Here is a 23,439-nt window from a genome sequence, read left to right as displayed (position 1 = left end):
AATATTCCATGATGTTTCTATATGATAACAATAGAGTAATATATTTAATATGATGTACAATATTCCATGATGTTTCTATATGATAACAATAGAGTAAAATATTTAATATGTCATATACTCTTTTTTAACAGTTTCAATAAATCATTTTAATTAACTTAATCATTATGATTCAACATCAGTTCACCGTCTCACCTCATACTGTATTGGAGCAGCAGCAGCTGACTGCCCAGTTCAACATCAGTTCACCATCTCACCTCATACTGTATTGGAGCAGCAGCAGGTGACTGCCCGGTTCAACATCAGTTCAACATCAGTTCACCGTCTCACCTCATACTGTATTGGAGCAGCAGCAGCTGACTGCCCAGTTCAACATCAGTTCACCGTCTCACCTCATACTGTATTGGAGCAGCAGCAGCTGACTGCTCAGTTCAACATCAGTTCACCGTCTCACCTCATACTGTATTGGAGCAGCAGCAGCTGACTGCCCAGTTCAACATCAGTTCACCGTCTCACCTCATACTGTATTGGAGCAGCAGCAGCTGACTGCCCGGTTCAACGTCAGTTCACCGTCTCACCTCATACTGTATTGGAGCAGCAGCAGCTGACTGACCGGTTCAACATCAGTTTACCGACTCACCTCATACTGTATTGGAGCAGCAGCAGCTGACTGCCCAGTTCAACATCAGTTCACCATCTCACCTCATACTGTATTATAACAATATAACATACTAATAATGAATAACGAAGACAATGATGGTTTTCTGTGAATATCTTCCATAACGTTACTATAGTTAATGAACGTAAATATTAGAAAGCCGGGTATGACCGTCGGCGTTGTATGAGCTACAGTACAGTACCGTTAGCTAGCTAGCTAACGTTATGTCCTAACTAGGCACAACTAGGTTTGGATTATTTCCTCAACTATATTCTTTCCCATATATTGTATATCGTTTCCATAAAGCCAACAACAGCTCTTATTCCTTCCCTTTCTCTGATGTATTTTGTAATGAAATTAGCAAGTGTAGTAAGATCATTGCTTTACTTTACTAGGACTGGAGACCACAGCAGTGATTCTGCTCTTGCCCAACCTCTTCAATGAGGACCCGAGTGGCCTTTATGTCCGTGACAAGGTATGCCTATGCACCAATCATCTGTTTCTTCATAAACATAGGTGTTCATGCTTATATAAAACTACAGCTGAACATTTGTTATGTTCTTTGTTAATTGTATGTGTATTAATCTTTTCTTCCTTTTGTTGACACAGATTTCACCGCTCTTCACTCCTTTACTGCACATCGGTGGAAATCCATTTCACCATGAGAGTGAAATCCCGCTGGCCTTTGATGGGGAGATCATCCAGACCCTCGAGGACGTCCCCATGGGTCTTGGGGCTCTGCTACGACTGGATTTTTATTTTCTGTAAAATTTCCCCAAAATGTCAGAAAAACAATTATGTTGTTAAGTTACTGTGTTCAGGGGATCAGAGAAGTTGGGGTGAAGTTACCAGGGCCGGTCATAAAGATGGCAAACTTCCTAACATAACTAAGTGGATACGATATACACACTAAATCTGAAAAAATCTGTATTTAGCATCAAGTCTACAATATTGTTAGTTTACCTATGATTCATTTTTAATGTTGTTTTTATTGTACATCATTATTATTGTTGCAATATTGTAATGTGTTTTGTTTGTTAAATTGTTTTGTAAATATTAATTCATATTTGTGGTGGCACTAAATAAACAATGAATTATTTAAATCCATATTGTCAATATTGTTATTATTATTAATATGTTTTTATAATGGAGGGAGGGTGGACAGGGAGTTAAAAAATGAACCCCAAAAGGTTCTTTGAGGAACCATGATAAGGGGTTCTTCAAAGAACTTATAGGGGTTCCCACAAAAGGTTCTTCAAATAACTTTTAGGGGTTCCCCCACAGTTCCAATTTCAAGAACCCCTAAAGGATACTCCAGAAATCTTTACTTTTTAGAGTGTATATTGATAAAAGTCACCTTGTCCGAGAGACATTTACATAGTTATACATATATAAACCAATTTGGGGTTAAATAGCGGCCACAACAGACAGACCTCATATCGACCATAATTCGACGTCCTTGGACGTCATGTGCTGACTGGGTATGATCAAAGTTATTCCATTTAGCTACACTTTGTAGTACATTTTAACACTATAATAAATGTTTCTGATGCCACATCGCCCGTTTTCAAAGGGAGTCGTTGGTTTTTAGGGGCAGTCGCTTTTTAGCTTTTTGTTTGAAAGTATTTCCTCAACTGCGATACCAACTCCAGTCAGCAGATGGCGATGTGCGTCTTTCAGGTGATTCTGCCACTGTGACGTATAATCTAGTGGACGGGACACTTCTTCAACATCAACAGATAGTCAGCCACCTTGGTTCACTCTAACTTTATGGAAAAAGGTTTATTCAATAAATCTAGCAACTCCTCTCATACTGGGAACAACCTCCCCAGGCCTTAAGGGCAGTTTTATTTCAAATGTAGTACCTGGAAGGAGAATAGTTTCATAAGTCCAAAAAGCGTTTTATAGTTTCATCCTTACAGTAACCTAACCTAAAGTGGACACACTCCCATCAGTTTCAGACTTTGTAGACTGTTTAATAATGCTTAAACCTCATCTTTATCAAATGATCCATTAAAGATACCAACTCAACTTTTGTTCGTCTACATATGGGTTGTTTAAATTGTATCTAATTATATTCCCAATATTACTTTATCAAATCTCTAGTAATCGATTCTACACACATACAATTCATCATATATTCACAGAATCCATATAAAACGTAAGAAATTCTCAGGTACTCACGACAACCATTCCATTTGCTTTTTCAAGGACTCTCCATAGCTACGAAGCAGCTCTCCAAACATACTCACAGCAGAACAAAAAAATAAACTTTTTTTTTCCCGGACAATGACCATGGGATCCTCAACGGTTCTCTAACCTCCCTGAGACCACGGCAAAATCAAGCCTCCCAGGAACTATAGACCTTCTGCTGCTTTCTAAAATATCATCCCGCTTATTATCCACATTACAATCATCTGATTAAGCATATTTCTATATGTTACTATCCAGACGACAGATTAAGACTCATTTCCAGTCACACAACTCTCATATCACAGTCACACAACTCTCATATCACAGTCACACAATGCTATTCCCAAACATACCTAATCAATTAGTTGTTTTTCAACAATATTTTAACCTGCAGGAGTATTTTCACATTTCTAATGGTTAGTTCCTAGGATAATCTAACTCATACATTTACATCTTTCAATACTTCTAAAATGGGGTACAGGTTTAAAACAATTGCAGATTTAAAATAATTACATGTTTAAAACAATTACAGGGGCACCTTACTATCTTATACTATATCATAGATGGTCTTAACTAGTAAACACAGATTCTAGATTTCATACAGCTCACAGATAGCTGCCTCGGCCCTGTTTACACCTCCAATGTGCCCCCCCCTCACACAGGAATACACACTGAGTCTACGAGGCTTTTCTAAAAATTCCACTTGTTTCGCTCACCTCATTCTTTATTTTTAAACTACATTCAAGATGTGGTATCCGCTCGCTGCCTCTCAGATCCAATGTGGGTCCATCTGCTCCGCTCCCGAAGTGTGGTCTCCCTGAGATCCCAAGTTAGAGGGATCCCTCGTGCACCATTTACCCAGGTCACCAGGAGCGGTCACCAAGTCTAGATTCACATCCCCAAATGTGGTTGTTAATTTCTTTAATATCAAATGAGAAGAGAAACTTATCACACAAGTCAGAGTTATTCTTAAACTAAACCTTTATTCACTTATTAAGGGAGCAGGTCAATACAACAGACAAATATAAAGTGAATCAATTGGGTGCTCTACGATAATGATGGCTGGTCGACGAATCACCCCCAGATGATTCAGTGAGAGATGAATCACCCCCAGATGATTCGTTGAGAGATGAATCACCCCCAGATGATTCGTTGAGAGATGAATCACCCCCAGATGATTCATTGAGAGATGAATCACCCCCAGATGATTCATTGAGAGATGAATCACCCCCAGATGATTCGTTGAGAGCCACGAGACAAAAGTACAAAGGTATTTTACAGCCAAGATACACCCCTTTCAACCTACATGACGAACAACAGATGTATAGAACAGGTCACAAGGTTAAGATTTGTATGAAAGATACTTATAATTCTCAGCAGACAGTATCTGCTGTAAAAACAGTACTCTTTGTGTAGAGACCAGGGTCTGGCCCTGGGGTCATCTCTCCCTGGTACCACACAGAACAGAAACATTAACTCATGCTCTGGAATGCGGTCTCTATATTTTATCACCCAAAAGACATTGTAAATCTCCTGTCAGTGTTTTCTCCCAGAGGCCCATCCTCAGTAGAACACACCGACACAATAGTTATAAGAACCCTCTATTCTGTTGCATAAAACCACCGTTTGATGCAATACAAGTATAATATCATAATCTTGCAATTTTGCTCTCACAGTGTCCACTGAAAGTTGACTAGTAACAACAACTGGGAGCTAAAAGACACCCACCATGAGACCCACTAAATCTGCCCAAGAAGAGGAAAACAAAAGAAAAACCCACACCAAACTTAAAGACAGGAAGTAAACCAAAAATGTGGCGCAACTAAAGGTGTTGACTCTCCACGTGTATCAAGACAACTGGAGCACTGGGCCAGACACTCTTAAATAGAACCTGGACCAGCTCAGGTGAAACACCTTCCCACTAACGAGATGGACAAGCCAGCACAGGTGTAACACATACTGACTAACGAGGTGACACCAATCAGTGCACCCAAGACACATTTCAGTTGAATGCATTCAGTTGTACAACTGACTAGGTATCCCCCTTTCCCACGTGGTAAAGTCCAACCTCAAAACATAAATGGAAAAACCAAAGCCTGTAACACCTTCCCCCTTATGACAACAAATATATCCTATATTTTTGTTGGACTAGTTTGCTCACCACCAACAGAAAACAACTTCCATTTCACACTATAATCAACTTCAATGCTTCACCTTCACCAATATAAACATGGTGTCTACTGGCTGTCAACAATTAAAAACAAGAAAAAACATTTCTAGAACCTTATATTTTTCCCCCTTGGAACGAGCCCAAACAAAACTCATCTCCAATACGGAAAAACATGCAGTCAAAATAAATTGTGATCCATGGTAAAGCACTGGCTAAACGCAAAACACAAATCTTTTTGACTGCCCAGCCTTGGGACAATCAGCAACCAAGTTGTCCTTACCACGGACATGTCTGATTTCAAGAGGAAACTCCTGCAATATCCGTAGTAACTTTCCACCTCACTGCAGAGCTTCTCTCTCTTTCAGGGTTCACTAGATAGGCATGTTGTTGGATCGGGGTCCAGTCCCCAATGTCATGCTCTAGTACATTTGGGTTGGCACATCTGAGAATGAACCCTGATATTCTAAAAGCAGGGCAACAATGTCAATATAATTGTACCAAAAATTGTCAGTTGGTTACATGAAATGTAAATATGAAATATTTGATTGCATAGTCATATTTTCAACATCTTTTCAATGACATTTTGCTAGGTGGGATAGCCCCAATGTCAAAACACAGTTTTAACTTGTGTAAATCAATAACCAATATGCAGAAACAGTTTGTGATATATTGAAAACCTAAACATAAAATGGACTATCTACATTTTACAATTACATTTTAGTCATTTAGCAGACGCTCTTATCCAGAGCGACTTACAGTAGTGAATGCATACATTTCATTCATTTTTTTTCATTTTTTTTTCATACTGGCCCCCGTGGGAATCGAACCCACAACCCTGGCGTTGCAAACACCATGCTATACCAACTGAGCCACAAACATCTGCCACAATAATCTTATTACATACGTTTTTTAAAACAAGCACCTTGTAAATTGCACAAGCACCAAAAATGCTGTTGTTTTGACAAGTAGCAATAAATCACTGATATCGATTAGGGGGGAAATCAGGTTGTACGAGCTGTTGAAACTAACACAACTAAAAAAACACATGGAAATGGGAGATATCTGTTACTTCACTGGTTAGAGGACAACCTGCAGAAGACAGTCAGCTACATTTTGGAGTGATGCATTTAAATGTAGGGGTCGCTAAACAAAGGAACACAACACTTATTTGTCATCACTCATCGATATCATGTTCAAATCAATTGTGCCGAGATGAGGTTGCACATCCTGTTAAAACTAACAGCTCAAAAACCACACCGAATCTGGGAATAATGTAAACATCCCTGGTTAGAGTACAACTTGTAGAAAACAGCTAGCTACATTTGAAGTGTTGCATTTTGATTCAAGTGGGTCACCAACGTGGTAAGTGTAACACAACTCTTTTTTTGTTAGTCACTTTTTGTTAAATCTCATAAATAGTACACTTCCATTTCAGAGCCTGGATTTTCCCCCTGAGGCTAATATCCATATCATGTTGAAATCAATAGAACAGGGGACAAACGTTTAGGGTTCTACATTGTGACATCATTAAAATACTCCTTCTACAATGTTAAAACATTCTACATTGTGACATAATTAAAATACTCCTACTACAATGTTAAAACATTCTACATTGTGACATTAATTCATTGATATCATGAAACAACTCCTTCATGTATTTTCTGATGTTTAATCAGATGTCTTTTATCAGATTCTCTCTGGTCACAGCTAAGAGGCTTCTCTCATGTGTGTGTTCTCTGTGTTGTACCAGGCTGTTTGACTGAGTAAAACTTTTCCCACATTGATCACAGCTAAAATACTTATCTCCTGTGTATGTTCTCTGGTGTACTGTCAGATCGCCAGATTGAACAAAACATTTCCCACATTGAGTACAGCAATAAGGTTTCTCTGCTGTGTGCGTTCTCTGGTGTCTCTTCAGATGGCTAGATGTAAAAAAAAAAATCCCCCATTAATCACAGCTATAGGATTTCTCTCCTGTGTGTATTCTCTGGTGTGATATCAGGCTGGTTGAATGACTAAAACTATTCCCACATTGAGTACAGCTATAAGATTTCTCGCCTGTGTATGTTCTCTGGTGTGCTATGTTGCTTAGCTGAGTAAAACCCTTCCCACATTGACCACAGCTATAAGATTTCTCTTGTGTGTATTCTCTGGTGTATTGTCAGATCGCCAGATGAAACAAAACTCTTCCCACATTGATTACAGCTATAAGATATCTCTCCTGTGTGTGTTCTCTGGTGTCGAGTCAGACTGCTAGACCTAGTAAAAATATTCCCACATTGATCACAGCTAAAGGGTTTCTCACCTGTGTGTGTCCTCTGGTGTGATATCATGGTGCTTTGCTGAGTAAAACTCTTCCCACATTGATCACAGCTATAAGGTTTCTCTCCTGTGTGTGTTCTCTGGTGTACTTTCAGATCGCCAGATGAAACAAAACTCTTCCCACATTGATTACAGCTATAAGGTTTCTCTCCTGTGTGTGTTCTCTGGTGTCGAGTCAGACTGCTAGACATAGTAAAAATATCCCCACATTGATCACAGCTATAGGGTTTCTCGCCTGTGTGTGTTCTCTGGTGTGATATCATGGTGCTTAGCTGAGTAAAACTCTTCCCACATTGACCACAGCTATAAGGTTTCTCTCCCGAGTGTGTTCTCTGGTGTCGAATCAGAATTGTAGACGTAGTAAAAATCTTCCCACATTGATCACAGCTATAGGGTTTCTCGCCTGTGTGTGTTCTCTGGTGTGATATCATGGTGCTTTGCTGAGTAAAACTCTTCCCACATTGAGTACAGCTAAAAGGTTTCTCTCCTGTGTGGATTCTCTGGTGTCCTGTCAGAATGCTAGATGTAACAAAACTCATCCCACATTGATCACAGCTATAAGGTTTCTCTTCTGTGTGGATTCTCTGATGAATTTTAATGCCTGATGAGGAGGTGAATCTCTTCCCACAGTCAGAGCAGCAGTGAGTTTTCTTCCCTGTGGGTCTCTGCTGGTGTTTCTTGAGGAGTTCTGATCTGGAGAGACTCTTCTCTGTCTCGTCAGCATCATGAGGTTGTTGAGGCTCCCCAAAGGATCCACGATAGTCACGTATCTCTCCTGTGTGAACAACAAAGTCAGACAGATGATTAAAGGCCCCAAACAGCGGTAATCCACTGTAAAAGGTGATGCCAACAGCGTAGCCATGATGTTGGACAATAATTGACATCTGTAATGAATGTTAAAATGATTTAACAATTGTCTTAAAATGAGCAAGAATAGTCATATTTTGTCTTGTTTTCACATTAGTAGTAAAACCGATTATGATTGTAGGCTACAAAGAAATTATTAAAGTTGTTGAAACCCTAAGCAATGTGCCAGACGACTTTGGTCTCCAATATAGGCCCCTTTCTGTGTTTGCTAAAATTGCGGCACGAGGGCAAAGGACACAATTTGGTTGCAGAAACTCATCCCTGCTAATGAGGAAACAGATAGTTATGGATGTAGTATATCTGGTAATGAGGAAACCACTAGTTATGGATGTAGTATATCTGCTAATGAGGAAACAACTAGTTATGGATGTAGTATATCTGGTAATGAGGGAACCACTAGTTATGGATGTAGTATATCTGGTAATGAGGAAACCACTAGTTATGGATGTAGTATATCTGGTAATGAGGAAACCACTAGTTATGGATGTAGTATATCTGCTAATGAGGAAACAACTAGTTATGGATGTAGTATATCTGGTAATGAGGAAACCACTAGTTATGGATGTAGTATATCTGGTAATGAGGAAACCACTAGTTATGGATGTAGTTTATCTGCATGGAGCAAAAATGATGAGCAAAGATTTTAGCACAAGATCAGGAGTGCTACTCAAGGAAACTCACATTAAGCTCTGTGTCTATTCACTAATTCACCACCGTGGGGGAAAACTCAGGGGAGTTCTCATAGACTGACAGCAAAAATAGCCTCCAGGTTGCTTATAAGTGCATTTCACATTACTTTTGGATTATAATTGTAAGGCTCATTTGAATCTCCTGCTTAATATGTTTGTGTTATTGTGGCAAATCAACTGCTTTATACTTAAAAAACACTTCAACCAGTAAAATGCTCCTTGGCTAGCTTTTCCATCAGCCTGACAATGAGGGTTTGTACACTAAGTGTTTAACAAACAATAACAGTAATTTTTTTCTTCACATCAAAAAGCAAGTAAACAAAGTCTAATCAAAATCAATTGCAAATGAGAATAGTTCCTCAAAGTATTTAAAAAATATATTTTCAGCTCTCACCCTTTCGATAACCACTCAGCATTAAAGGGAAAAGTGTAATGCTCTGATCCAGTGGAAATGTCATAAAATACCTGATTACTTCTTATCCTTTGAACAACTAGCCTACAGCTGTGTCTGTCCAGAACTCACTGGCTAGGAAACTGAGGGCCGAGAATATTTTATACAATGTTGCAAGCTGCTATCACAAGTTTAGGAGGACCCAGTTGATAGTTGATATGTTTCAAGTTCGTTGTAGACAGGCCATGTGCAGCAAATGTGATTTTGTAGGATATTTTCTACCTGCAGGCTGCAATGTTTTTATTTGTTGGCTTTATGTCGGCTATTTTTACATAGTTGGCAATGGCAGTAAAAATTCCTTTTAGATTTGTATAATTTTCTTTTAGATTTAGATAGAATGTAGATTAATCACAGACAATGATTTTAAAATCTTCCATGAAAATGTGCATATGAAAATCCTAACTGGCACCAGATCAGTAGAAATGGTCAGATAAATTGCCACTCGAAATGGAAAAGGTTTGAGTCATCCCTCGAGTCATTTGTGTGTCTTAATTATTTGGTCAAACAGCGTGCTTAAAGCATCAGACCAGTTCAGTACATACAGTTGATTTTATTAAAACACATGGGGTGTGTCTATATATGGAAAAATACACATAACCAATCGATTGGTAGAAAGAACAGGCAACTCTTGGTTGACCAAGATTTATTTTAGGTGGGAACAGCACTAGAACATGATCTTGGGGCCCCTGAGTGGTGCAGCGGTCTAAAACACTGTATCTCAGTGCTTGAGGCGTCACTAGAGACATCCTGGTTCAAGTCCAGGCTGTGTCACAACTGGCCGTGATTGGGAGTTACAGTGAGGGAAAAAAGTATTTGATCCCCTGCTGATTTTGTACATTTGCCCACTGACAAAGAAATAATCAGTCTATAATTTTAATGGTAGGTTTATATGAACAGTGAGAGACAGAATAACAACAAAAAAATCCTGAAAAACACATGTCAAAAATGTTATAAATTGATTTGCATTCACTGTTTGGGGCATCGCGACTGGTTACCTATTTTGATGTGATATGAAAGTATTGTGTGAAATAATTTTGATGTGATATGAAAGTATTATTTTAAATAATTTTGATGTGATATTTAAGTATTGTGTGAAATTATTCTGAATTCATATGAAAGTACAGCAATTTATGTTTCTAGAAACGTATCGCAATTGAGAATCGATTCACATTTAGATGGAATATTTGACTATTTTAGCTGCTAGAGCCAGTCTACCTCTGAAAATAACATACAGTCCTTGGACCTTGAGGAGTAACAGGGGCAGCAATCAGCAGTAGAAACAATAACAAAGCGTACTCCCTGCCCATTTCGGTAAAAAGCTGAGGGATGGGGCTGGAGAAATGTAACCATCCATGATATCAACATTATAGTTTAATCCATGTTTTGAGGCTATACAGTGTTTGTTTATGTTTACTGACAAACATTGGAGCAAAAAAAAGCTTATATTTTGGGTTCTGATGGGGTACAACAGTTGAACTAATCTCATGAGGCATTTAAAAGTGAATTCTTAAAGAAACAATGGGTACAAATCATTAATGTATAAGTCCCAAAATGGATGTAACAACTGCTGATTGCCCCTTTAAGAGAACATCTTGGGCTAATCTAATAGGAGATATTGAGGACTACAGTATTTCAGGCATTGTCATTGGATGCATTTGATCAATTGTTAACGTTTTGTTGATGGTCCACTCTTGATGTTCTACACGTTACAGTGTAGCTTCAGCCATTCCTACAGAACAACATTAAAGTGTAGAACCCCTTTACTGCATATTGGTTCAACGACTGCAGAGACGGTACTTACTGGTGTTAAACAGATCTCCAACCTCCTCTTCTTCCTCCAATGTGACAGTCATCTCCCCCTCCTCCTCTTTCACTCCAAAAACTGCATCCTCCTCCTCTTTCACTCCAAAAACTGCATCCTCTTTCTCTTCCTCCTCCTCTTTCACTGTAACGTCTTTCTCTTCTTCTTTCACTGTAACAGCCTCACCCTCTACTTGTTTTTGTATTGTAACATCCTTCTCTTCCTCCTCCTCTTTGACGAGAGCTTCTTTCTCCGTCCAGCAGACCTCCTCTTCTTTAGCAGGAGGAGAGTAGCTTAGTGAACTCATGGTCGGGGATGTTAGCTAGCTAGCATTAGCGACTAGCCTAGTTCTAAGCTAACTTAGCAAACCAGCTAGCTGACAAACAACGTAAATATAGAATTAAATGGGCCAACAAGTACATACGACAGAAGTGTGTTTAATACACAGCGACTAATATACACCAAAACAGTGTAAAGAGCGTCAATGTTGTAGCTATGTTTGCTAGAAAGCTACCGAGGTGTCTGACTAGCTGTTGTTGTTGAAGGAGCGTCCCGTCCACTAGATTATACGTCACACTGGCAGCATCGCCTGAACCTAAAAGACGCACATCGCCACCTGCTGACTGGAGGGCAACGCAGTTGAGGAACCAAACGTTTATTTTTCATTTATTTCAGAAAAGATGAATATTATATTAAGTCGTTCGAAGAGAAGCATTTGTTGATTGATTTGTTTTTAATGAGTGAGGATTTTAAACAAACTTTACACCCACTACATATTTGCATTGAACCATACTTCTGACATGGATCATTTTGACCCCAGAGACATGTCTTTTATCATAGCCAAAATGTATTTTATTCAATTCTTCCAATTTTTCATGACTTTGTCAATCAACTGGTTGTTAATAAATCTAAATCATGGTTTAGTGTTTCTGTATCAAAATGGACTTTTAACAAATTCAAATCCTTTGGAGTCATTTTGACTCCAGCCAAAAGCATCTTTGATAAATAGGACGTTTAATTCAAATCAAAATCACATTTTATTGGTCACATACACGTGTTTAGCAGATGTTATTGTGGGTGTAGTGAAATGCTTGTGTTTCTAGCTCCGACAGTGCAGTAATATCTAATAAGTAATATCTAACAATTTCACGACATATACCCAATACACACACATCTAAGTATTTGAATCTAGGTTTCTCTGTTGACATGATCCATCCCACCAGAGGGTGGAGGGGCTCCTGTAACAGTGGTTTTAACCAGATAGACACATGCAGACACACAGTATAGTGCCTCCCATGTACTCTCCTAAGATTGGACTCTTCTATACCACGTATCACATGACTGTGTACAAAACTGCAAGGGGTATACAGTGCATTCATTAAGTATTCAGAGCCCTTCACTTTTTACACATTTAGTTACATTACAGCCTTATTCTAAAGTTCAATAATTTTATAATTGAATAATCAATACCCCATAATGACATCACAATAACCCATAATGACAAAACAAAATCATTTTTTAAAAACATTTTTACAAATGTATTTACTTAAGTATTCAGACCCTTTGCTATGAGACTCGAAATTGAGCTCAGATGCATCCTGATTCAATTGATCTTCCTTGAAATGTTTCTACAACTTGATTGGAGTCCACTTGTGGTAAATTCAATTGATTGGACATGATAAGGAAAGGCTCACACCTGTCTATATAAGGTCCCACAGACTTCCTAGAGCTGGCCGCCCGGCCAAACTGAGAAATCGTGGGAGAAGGGTCTTGGTCAGGGAGGTGAACAAGAACCTGATGGTCACTCTGACATAGCTCCAGAGTTCCTCTGTGGAGATGGGAAAACCTTCCAGAAGGACAATCATCTCTGCAGCACTCCAGCAATCAGGCCTTAATGTAGTAATGATTAAATTGTCAAAATGTATTTCAATGGACAATTAAGTGAACTGTTCACTACTGTAAGTTGCTCTGGATAAGAGCGTCTGCTAAATGACTAAAATGTAAAATGTTTTACTCGTACCTCAGCCAGCATTGTGAATGGTTAGGAAATAATAGGTCATGTTTTACTCGTACCTCAGCCAGCATTGTGAATGGTTAGGAAATAATATGTCATGTTTTACTCGTACCCCAGCCAGCATTGTGAATGGTTAGGAAATAATATGTCATGTTTTACTCGTACCCCAACCAGCATTGTGAATGGTTAGGAAATAATAGGTCATGTTTTACTCGTACCTCAGCCAGCATTGTGAATGGTTAGGAAATAATATGTCATGTTTTACTCGTACCTCAGCCAGCATTGTGAATGGTTAGGAAATAATATGTCATGTTTTACTCGTACCTCAGCCAGCATTGTGAATGGTTAGGAAATAATATGTCATGTTTTACTCGTACCTCAGCCAGCATTGTGAATGGTTAGGAAATAATAGGTCATGATTTACTCGTACCTCAGCCAGCATTGTGAATGGTTAGAAAATAATATGTCATGTTTTACTCGTACCCCAACCAGCATTGTGAATGGTTAGGAAATAATATGTAATGTTTTACTCGTACCTCAGCCAGCATTGTGAATGGTTAGGGAATAATATGTCATGTTTTACTCGTACCTCAGCCAGCATTATGAATGGTTAGGAAATAATATTTCATGTTTTACTCGTACCTCAGCCAGCATTGTGAATGGTTAGGAAATAATATGTCATGTTTTACTCGTACCTCAGCCAGCATTGTGAATGGTTAGGAAATAATATGTCATGTTTTACTTGTACCTCAGCCAGCATTGTGAATGGTTAGGAAATAATATGTCATGTTTTACTCGTACCTCAGCCAGCATTGTGAATGGTTAGGAAATAATATGTCATGTTTTACTCGTACCTCAGCCAGCATTGTGAATGGTGTCTGAGGCGGTGACATACTAGACCATGGCAGTAAATCTAATACTTAGGTGTTTTTAGTCATGCATGAAAGGTCTGGGGTGGTTCTGTGGTTATAAGTTACTGACCTTGGAATACATTTCTGGCCATGCTGGCAGGGTCTGAATCAAACTCAATGTCCACCTGGTACACTGACAGGGTCTGAATCAAATCCAATGTCCACCTGGTACACTGGCAGGGTCTGAATCAAACCCAATGTCCACCTGGTACACTGGCAGGGTCTGAATCAAATCCAATGTCCACCTGGTACACTGGCAGGGTCTGAATTAAACCCAATGTCCACCTGGTACACTGGCAGGGTCTGAATCAAACCCAATGTCCACCTGGCACACTGGCAGGGTCTGAATCAAACCAAATGTCCACCTGGTACACTGACAGGGTCTGAATAAAACCCAATGTCCACCTGGTACACCGACAGGGTCTGAATCAAACCCAATGTCCACCTGGTACACTGACAGGGTCTGAATCAACCCAATGTCCACCTGGTACACTGACAGGGTCTGAATCAAACCCAATGTCCACCTGGTACACTGGCAGGGTCTGAATCAAACCCAATGGCCACCTGGTACACTGACAGGGTCTGAATCAAACCCAATGTCCACCTGGTACACTGGCAGGCTCTGAATCAAACCCAATGTCCACCTGGTACACTGACAGGGTCTGAATCAACCCAATGTCCACCTGGTACACTGACAGGGTCTGAATCAAACCCAATGTCCACCTGGTACACTGACAGGGTCTGAATCAACCCAATGTTAAGGGGAGGGAAGATTGGTCAAGATGGTGATAATTATTGTTGTTCTACTCCCTGATTGTTATGCAACAACACTGTTTACAAAAGCTTTGTTAAATCAGCACAACAGTTTTCAGCTGTGCTAACATAATTGCAAAAGGGTTTTCTAATGATCAATTAGCCTTTTAAAATGATAAACTTGGATTAGCTAACACAACGTGGCATTGGAACACAGGAGTGATGGTTGCTTATAATGGGCCTCTGTACGCCAATGTAGATATTCCATAAACAATCAGCTGTTTCCAGCTACAATAGTCATTTACAACATTAACAATGTCTACACTGTGTTTCAGATCAATTTGATGTTATTTTAATGGACCAAAAAAGTGTTTTTCATTCAAAAACAAGAACATTTCTAAGTGACTCCAACCTTTTGAACGGTAGTGTTAATCATTTTAGAATAAGGCTGTAATGTAACAAAATGTGGAAAAAGTGAAGGGGTCTGAATACTTTCCGAATGCACTGTGTTGTTACACCATGTAGGAGCAGTATAGACCTAGTCTGTTCATTATATACATCTACATGATGTATTGTTACACCATGTAGGAGCAGTATAGACCTAGTATGTTCATTATATACATCTACATGATGTAATGTTACACCATGTAGGAGCAGTATAGACCTAGTCTGTTCATTATATACATCTAAATGATGTATTGTTACTCCATGTAGGAGCAGTATAGACCTAGTCTGTTCATTATATACATCTACATGATGTATTGTTACACCATGTAGGAGCAGTATAGACCTAGTCTGTTCATTATGTACATCTACATGATGTATTGTTACACCATGTAGGAGCAGTATAGACCTAGTCTGTTCATTATATACATCTACATGATGTATTGTTACACCACGTAGGAGCAGTATAGACCTAGTCTGTTCATTATATACATCTACATGATGTATTGTTACACCATGTAGGAGCAGTATAGACCTAGTCTGTTCATTATATACATCTACATGATGTATTGTTACACCATGTAGGAGCAGTATAGACCTAGTCTGTTCATTATATACATCTACATGATGTATTGTTACACCATGTAGGAGCAGTATAGACCTAGTCTGTTCATTATATACATCTACATGATGTATTGTTACACCATGTAGGAGCAGTATAGACCTAGTCTGTTCATTATATACATCTACATGATGTATTGTTACACCATGTAGGAGCAGTATAGACCTACAGTAGCTGGCTACTTATTTATATGTTGTTTGACTGAATGAAACTGCCTTAAATGTGCTGTAGTAAACATTTTTTATTCTCACTAATCAATCACCACATTCCTGTCTTTGTATGTCTCAATAGTATTATTCAATTAAATCCATGTAAAATAGTCTTTGTCTGAAAATAAAATGTGATCCTCAACTGCGTTTCCCTCCAGTCAGCAGACGGCGATGTGCGTCTTTCAGGCGATGCTGCAGCGTGACGTATAATCTAGTGGACGGTTCTTCATAAACAGCTCGTCAACCACCTCGGTAGCTTGCTAGCCAACATAGCCGAAAGATTCAAGCTATTTATACGCTTTCGGTCTATATTAGCTACTGTGTTTTAGACACACTTCTGTCGTATCTACTTGTTAACCTATTTAATTTAATATTACGTTATTTTGTATTAGTCAGCTATAGTAGCTGGCTGGTTAAGTTAGCATTAGCCTAGTCGCTAATGATAGCTAGCTAGCTAACATCCCCGAACATGAGCTCCCTAAACTACTCCCCTCCTGTTAAAGAAGAGGAGGTCTGCTGGACGGAGAAAGAAGCTCTGGGGCTGAACATTGTCGTGAAAGAGGAGAAGGAAGAGGAGGCTGTTACAGTTAAACAAGAAGTAGAGGGTGAGGCTGTTACAGTGAAAGATGAAGAGAAAGACGTTTCAGTTAAACAAGAGGAAGAAGAGGATGATGCTGTGTTTGGAGTGAAGAAGGAAGGAGAGATTACTGTCACATTGGAAGATGAAGAGGAGGAGACAGGAGATCTGATTAACACCAGTAAGTACCGCCTAAAATTAGTTTTTAACTGTGGATATTCTGAGTTGGCTCGTCAATACCACAGTACAGTGGTCACAGTACAAGAAGAGAAAGAGGAGGATGCAGTGTTTGGAGTGGAGGAGAAAGAGGGAGAGATTACTGTCATATTGACAGAGGAGTCAGGAGATCTGATTACCACCAGTAAGTACTGTCTTAAAAACGGGCTCTAACTGTCCAACTGTTTTGAACGAATGTGTTGTTTTAAAGCAGCATGCTACTGAAATTCTATACTTGAAAATGTTGTTCTGTTCTATAGCAATTTATGTTATAATATAATGTTAAAGCTACATTTTAAAATGGGAGATTAAAGCCCTGAATGCTGATTGGCTGACAGCCGTGGTATATCAGGCCGTATACCATGGGTATGACAACATGTATTTTTACTGTTCTAATTACATTGGTAACCAGTTTATAATAGCAATAAGACAACTCAGTGATAGATGGCCAATATACCACGGCTAAGTTCTGTATCCAGGCACTCTGCATTGCGTTGTACATAAGGACAGTCTTTAACCGTGCTATATTGGCCATATACCACACTTCCTCTGGTCTTATTGCTTAACCCTGACATGTGTATACCATCAGAGTCCCCCCACCACAAAATCACAACTTAATTGTCTCACAGAATGGCAAACAAGTTATAAATGAAACTTTTGACGTGTGTCTATTGTAGGCCTTGCGTAGAGTGTGTATACCAGCAAAACGCTGATTTCTAAATAATGTTGGAGAAATACATAAAATAAGAAGCATTATTGACATGAAAAGGACATGTGTTATGGGGAGACTGAACATATTAGCAAAAGGACAAGCGCTTTGGGGAGACTGAAGATATTAGCAAAAGGACAGTGGTTTTGGGGAGACTGAACATATTAGAAAACGTCTGTGAGTAAAAATGTTGAAGGAAAGGTGTGGCTAAACAAAAAAGATATAATTTAGAGAAGATAGTAATGTCCATTATTACTTTAGAGATGAAGTAGGCCACCAACAAAACGTTATTAACAATGGAGCAACTGCAGCCTATAACATTGACTGAAATAGTAACATATATTATTATAGAGCTCTGCTCAGCCTATAAACATGACATTATCTATTATTATAGAGCTCTGATCAGCCTGTAAACATGACATTATCTATTATTATAGAGCTCTGCTCAGCCTATAAACATGACATTATCTATTATTATAGAGCTCTGCTCAGCCTATAAACATGACATTATCTATTATTATAGAGCTCTGATCAGCCTATAAACATGAAATTATCTATTATTATAGAGCTCTGCTCAGCCTATAAACATTACATTATCTATTATTATAGAGCTCTGCTCAGCCTATAAACATGACATTATCTATTATTATAGAGCTCTGCTCAGCCTGTAAACATGACATTATCTATTATTATAGAGCTCTGATCAGCCTATAAACAAGACATTATCTATTATTATAGAGCTCTGCTCAGCCTATAAACATGACATTATCTATTATTATAGAGCTCTACTCAGCCTATAAACATGACATTATCTATTATTATAGAGCTCTGCTCAGCCTGTAAACATGACATTATCTATTATTATAGAGCTCTGCTCAGCCTATAAACATGACATTATCTATTATTATAGAGCTCTGATCAGCCTATAAACAAGACATTATCTATTATTATAGAGCTCTGCTCAGCCTGTAAACATGACATTATCTATTATTATAGAGCTCTGCTCAGCCTGTAAACATGACATGATCTATTATTATAGAGCTCTGCTCAGCCTATAAACATGACATTATCTATTATTATAGAGCTCTGATCAGCCTATAAACATGAAATTATCTATTATTATAGAGCTCTACTCAGCCTATAAACATGACATTATCTATTATTATAGAGCTCTGCTCAGCCTATAAACATGACATTATCTATTATTATAGAGCTCTGCTCAGCCTATAAACATGACATTATCTATTATTATAGAGCTCTGCTCAGCCTATAAACATGACATTATCTATTATTATAGAGCTCTGCTCAGCCTGTAAACATGACATTATCTATTATTATAGAGCTCTGATCAGCCTATAAACATGACATTATCTATTATTATGACATCACGACATTCCCTGAGAGATTAGATTTGGAGCTCTACATCATTTGTTTTTAAATCTCACCGTCACCAAGTTTATTATTAATGATGTAATGTTGTGAAAACTGACCTCAGGGTATTGAGGGATCTAGTCTAGATTAAACCTCATAGGAAAACAATTTTATTGAATGGAGGTTTAATTCAGGACTCTCTGTTTAACTAAATAATCTGTTTGTCTTTTGCAGGAGAGAGACCAGACTCTGACAGCGGGAAGAGTTCCTCAGAGGAAACAGACCCAGAGACGCCTAACCAACACCACTGCTCCCACTGTGGAAAGAGTTTTAGGTGGTTTGGGAGCCTGAAAATGCATGAGAGAACACATACAGGAGAAAAGCCCTACCACTGTTCCCACTGTGGGAAGAACTTTACTCAGTTAGGAGCCCTGGTTGGGCATGAGAGAACACACACGGGAGAGAAGCCTTATCACTGTTCCCACTGTGGAAAGAGTTTTAGGTGGTTATGGGTCCTGAAAAAGCATGAGAGAATACATACTGGCGAGAAGCCTTATCACTGTTCTCACTGTGGAAAGAGTTTTAGGTGGTTAGTGAGCCTGAAAACGCATGAGAGAATACACACAGGAGAAAAGCCTTTCCAATGTTCCCAGTGTGAAAAGAGTTTTAGGTGGTCAGGGAGTCTGAAAAAGCATGTGAGAAAACACACAGGAGAAAAGCCTTTCCAACATACTAATACACAGGAGGAGAAGACATACCACTGCTCTCATTGTGAAAAGACATTTTCCCAGTCAGAGGACCTGAAATCACACGAGAGAATAGAGAGGCTATGTTCTGACTTGTGTTTCTGACTGAGAATTTGTCCACGGACAGGATTCACAGGGCCAGGGTGTCTGCTATGGACACCTGGAAAAAATCAGCAGTGGACATTTCTGAATGTTTTTCCAACAGACCTGTACATCCATGAATGGATCTCTATAATGTGTAACTATTTCTGATGTATGTGTTGTGATGTATTGTTTAATAGATGTACTATGTTAGGTATATTTATCTGTGGTTTAATTTCAACAGATTTTACTGATGCTATTAGATTGCTGGGTGGGGGGAGTTTTATATATACAGTGCCTTCAGAAAGTATTCACACCCCTTGACTTGTCCCACATTTCATTGTGTTACAGCCTAAATGTAAAAATTATTTTTATTTATTTTTATTTCACCTTTATTTAACCAGGTAGGCTAGTTGATAACAAGTCCTCATTTGCAACTGCGACCTGGCCAAGATAAAGCAAAGCAGTTCGACACATACAACAACACAGAGTTACACATGGAATAAACAAACATACAATCAATTATACAGTAGAAAAATCTATATACAGCATGTGTAAATGAGGTAGGATAAGAGAGGTTAGGCAATAAATAGGCCATAGTGGCGAAGTAATTACAATATAGCAATTAAACACTGGAATGGTAGGATGTGCAGAAGATGAATGTGCAAGTAGAGATACTGGGGTTAAATGGATTCAATACCCCATAATGTCAAAGTGGAATTATGTTTTTGGAAGTGTTTACAAATTTAATTAAAAGCCTAAATACGTTCAGGAGTAAAGATTTTACTTAACAAGTCACATAATAAGTTAATAATAATAGTGTTTAACATGAGTTGTGAATGACTGCCTCATCTCTGTACCCCACACATACAATTATCTGTAATGTCCCTCAGTCGAGCAGTGAATTTCAAACACAGATTCAACCACAAAGACCAGGAAGGTTTTCCAACGCCTCGCAAAGAAGGGCATGTATTGGTGGATGGGTAAAAAAAAAGCAGACATTGAATATCCCTTTGAGCATGGTGAAGTTATTAATTACACTTTAGATGGTGTATCAATATACCCAGTCACTAACTCAGTTGCTGGAGAGGAAGGAAACCGCTCAGGGATTTCACCATGAGGCAAATGGTGACTTTAAAAATAGTTACAGTGTTTAATGATTGTGATATGAGAAAACTGAGGATGGATCAACAACATTGTAGGTACTCCACAGTACTAACCTAAATGACAGAGTGAAAAGAAGGAAGCATTCCCAGTCAGAGGACCTGAAATCACATGAGAGAATAGAGAGGCTGTTGGCACTAAAGTAATACTGCAAAAGAATGTGGCAAAGAAATGAACTTTATATCCTGAATACAAAGCGTTATGTTTGGGGCAAATCCAACACATCACTGAGTACCACTCTTCATATTTTCAAGCATGGTGGTGGCTGCATCATGTTATGGGTATGCTTGTCATTGGCGTCACTAGAGGCGCCACTACAGTCCCTGGTTCTAATCCAGGGTGTATCACAACCGGCTGTGATCGGAAGTCCCATAGCGCACAATTGGCCCAGCGTCGTCCAAGTTAGGGGAGGGTTTGGCCGGCCGGGACGTCCTTGTCCCATCACGCTCTAGCGACTACTTGTGGCGGTCAGCATGCACGCTGACTTCAGTCGCCAGCTGGACAGTGTTTCCTCCGACACATTGGTGTGGCTGGCTTCCAGGTTGGCAGCGTCATGTTTCAGAGGAGACATGGAACTCGACCTTCGCCTCTCCCCCGAGTCCGTAGGGGAGTTGCAATTGGATATCATGAAATTGGTGAGAAAAAGGGGTAAAGGTACAACAACAACAAAAACCAAAATAATATATATATAATACACTGGTACTGAAATTAGATTTATATATATAATACACTGGTACTGAAATTAGATTTATATATATAATACACTGGTACTGAAATTAGATTTATATATATAATACACTGGTACTGAAATTAGATTTATATATATAATACACTGGTACTGAAATTAGATTTATATATATAATACACTGGTACTGAAATAAGATTTATATATATAATACACTGGTACTGAAATTAGATTTATATATATATACACTGGTACTGAAATTAGATTTATATATATAATACACTGGTACTGAAATTAGATTAATATATATATATACACTGGTACTGAAATTAGATTTATATATATAATACACTGGTACTGAAATTAGATTTATATATATATATATACACTGGTACTGAAATTAGATTTATATATATAATACACTGGTACTGAAATTAGATTTATATATATATATACAATGGTACTGAAATTAGATTTAAATATATATATACACTGGTACTGAAATTAGATTTATATATATAATACACTGGTACTGAAATTAGATTTATATATATAATACACTGGTACTGAAATTAGATTTATATATATAATACACTGGTACTGAAATTAGATTTATATATATATACACTGGTACTGAAATTAGATTTATATATATATATACACTGGTACTGAAATTAGATTTATATATATATATATACACTGGTACTGAAATTAGATTTATATATATAATACACTGGTACTGAAATTAGATTTATATATATAATACACTGGTACTGAAATTAGATTTATATATATAATACACTGGTACTGAAATTAGATTTATATATATAATACACTGGTACTGAAATTAGATTTATATATATAATACACTGGTACTGAAATTAGATTTATATATATATACACTGGTACTGAAATTAGATTTATATATATAATACACTGGTACTGAAATTAGATTTATATATATATACACTGGTACTGAAATTAGATTTATATATATAATACACTGGTACTGAAATTAGATTTATATATATAATACACTGGTACTGAAATTAGATTTTTCGATGACCTGGCAGATGTGTAAAACCATGTAAACACCTGCAAGACTTCGGTTAGAAGTGAATCACCTGCCTGGACATCCTAAGAAGCACACAAAGACCTGCATTTTGAAGTGGGTTTAATAATACTTGTGAAAACTGACTTCAGGTGATTGAGGGATCTAATCTAGATTAAACATCATAGGAAGTTTTATCATGTGGAGGTTTCATTCAGGTCTCTGTTTAATTAATTATATAATCTGTTTGTCTTTGACAGGAGAGAGACCAGACTCTCCTTCTGACAGCAGGAAAAGTCCTTCAGAGGAACCAGACCCTAAAATGTCCAAACCAGCAGGACGACATCACTGCTCCCAGTGTGGAAAGAGTTTTACTCAGTTAGGGAGCCTGAGAACACATAAGAGAATACACACTGGAGAGAAGCCTTACACCTGCTCCTTGTGCGGAAAGAGTTTTAGGTGGTTAGGGAGCGTGGAAAGGCATGAGAGGACACACAGGAGAAAAGACTTTCCAATGTTCCCATTGTGGAAAGAGTTTCACCCAGTTAGGGAGCCTGAAGGAGCATGAGAGAATACACACAGGAGAAAAGCCTTACTACTGCTCCCATAGTGGAAAGAGATTTACCCGGTTAAGGTACCTGAAAGAGCATGAAAGAATACATACACATACACAGGAGGAGAAGACATACCACTGCTCTCATTGTGGAAAGACATTTTCCCAGTCAGAGGACCTGAAAT

General features: G+C 38.3%; 2 protein-coding genes across 2 annotated transcripts; one reads left to right on the top strand and one right to left on the bottom strand.

The window, feature by feature from the left end:
• Positions 1-2,507: 2,507 nt before the first annotated feature.
• On the bottom strand, positions 2,508-7,900 carry LOC115149581 (zinc finger protein 180-like; the record flags this gene model as incomplete). Its single annotated transcript, XM_029692536.1, has 2 exons — positions 2,508-2,520; positions 7,194-7,900. Coding segments are annotated over 2 exons (720 nt in total), but the record flags the coding sequence as incomplete, so codon positions are not given.
• A 2,904-nt stretch (positions 7,901-10,804) lies between these two features.
• Positions 10,805-22,986, top strand: LOC115149580 (zinc finger protein 32). The gene is made up of 4 exons (XM_029692535.1): positions 10,805-10,809; positions 16,924-17,039; positions 19,209-19,497; positions 22,962-22,986. Exons 1-4 carry the CDS (start codon positions 10,805-10,807, stop codon positions 22,984-22,986), a joined length of 435 nt encoding a protein of 144 aa, XP_029548395.1.
• Positions 22,987-23,439: the final 453 nt, after the last annotated feature.

Source organism: Salmo trutta, chromosome 15, assembly GCF_901001165.1.
Source record: "Salmo trutta chromosome 15, fSalTru1.1, whole genome shotgun sequence".
In the NCBI taxonomy this organism is placed as follows: Eukaryota; Metazoa; Chordata; class Actinopteri; order Salmoniformes; family Salmonidae; genus Salmo; species Salmo trutta.
This window is presented reverse-complemented; position numbering and strand designations above follow the sequence as displayed.

Coding starts and splice junctions, on each gene's coding strand:
- LOC115149580 (XM_029692535.1), top strand. Junction 17,040..19,208: donor AGGAGATCTGATTACCACCA/GTAAGTACTGTC, acceptor TGTCTTTTGCAG/GAGAGAGACCAGACTCTGAC. Junction 19,498..22,961: donor TGGTTATGGGTCCTGAAAAA/GCATGAGAGAAT, acceptor TGTCTTTGACAG/GAGAGAGACCAGACTCTCCT.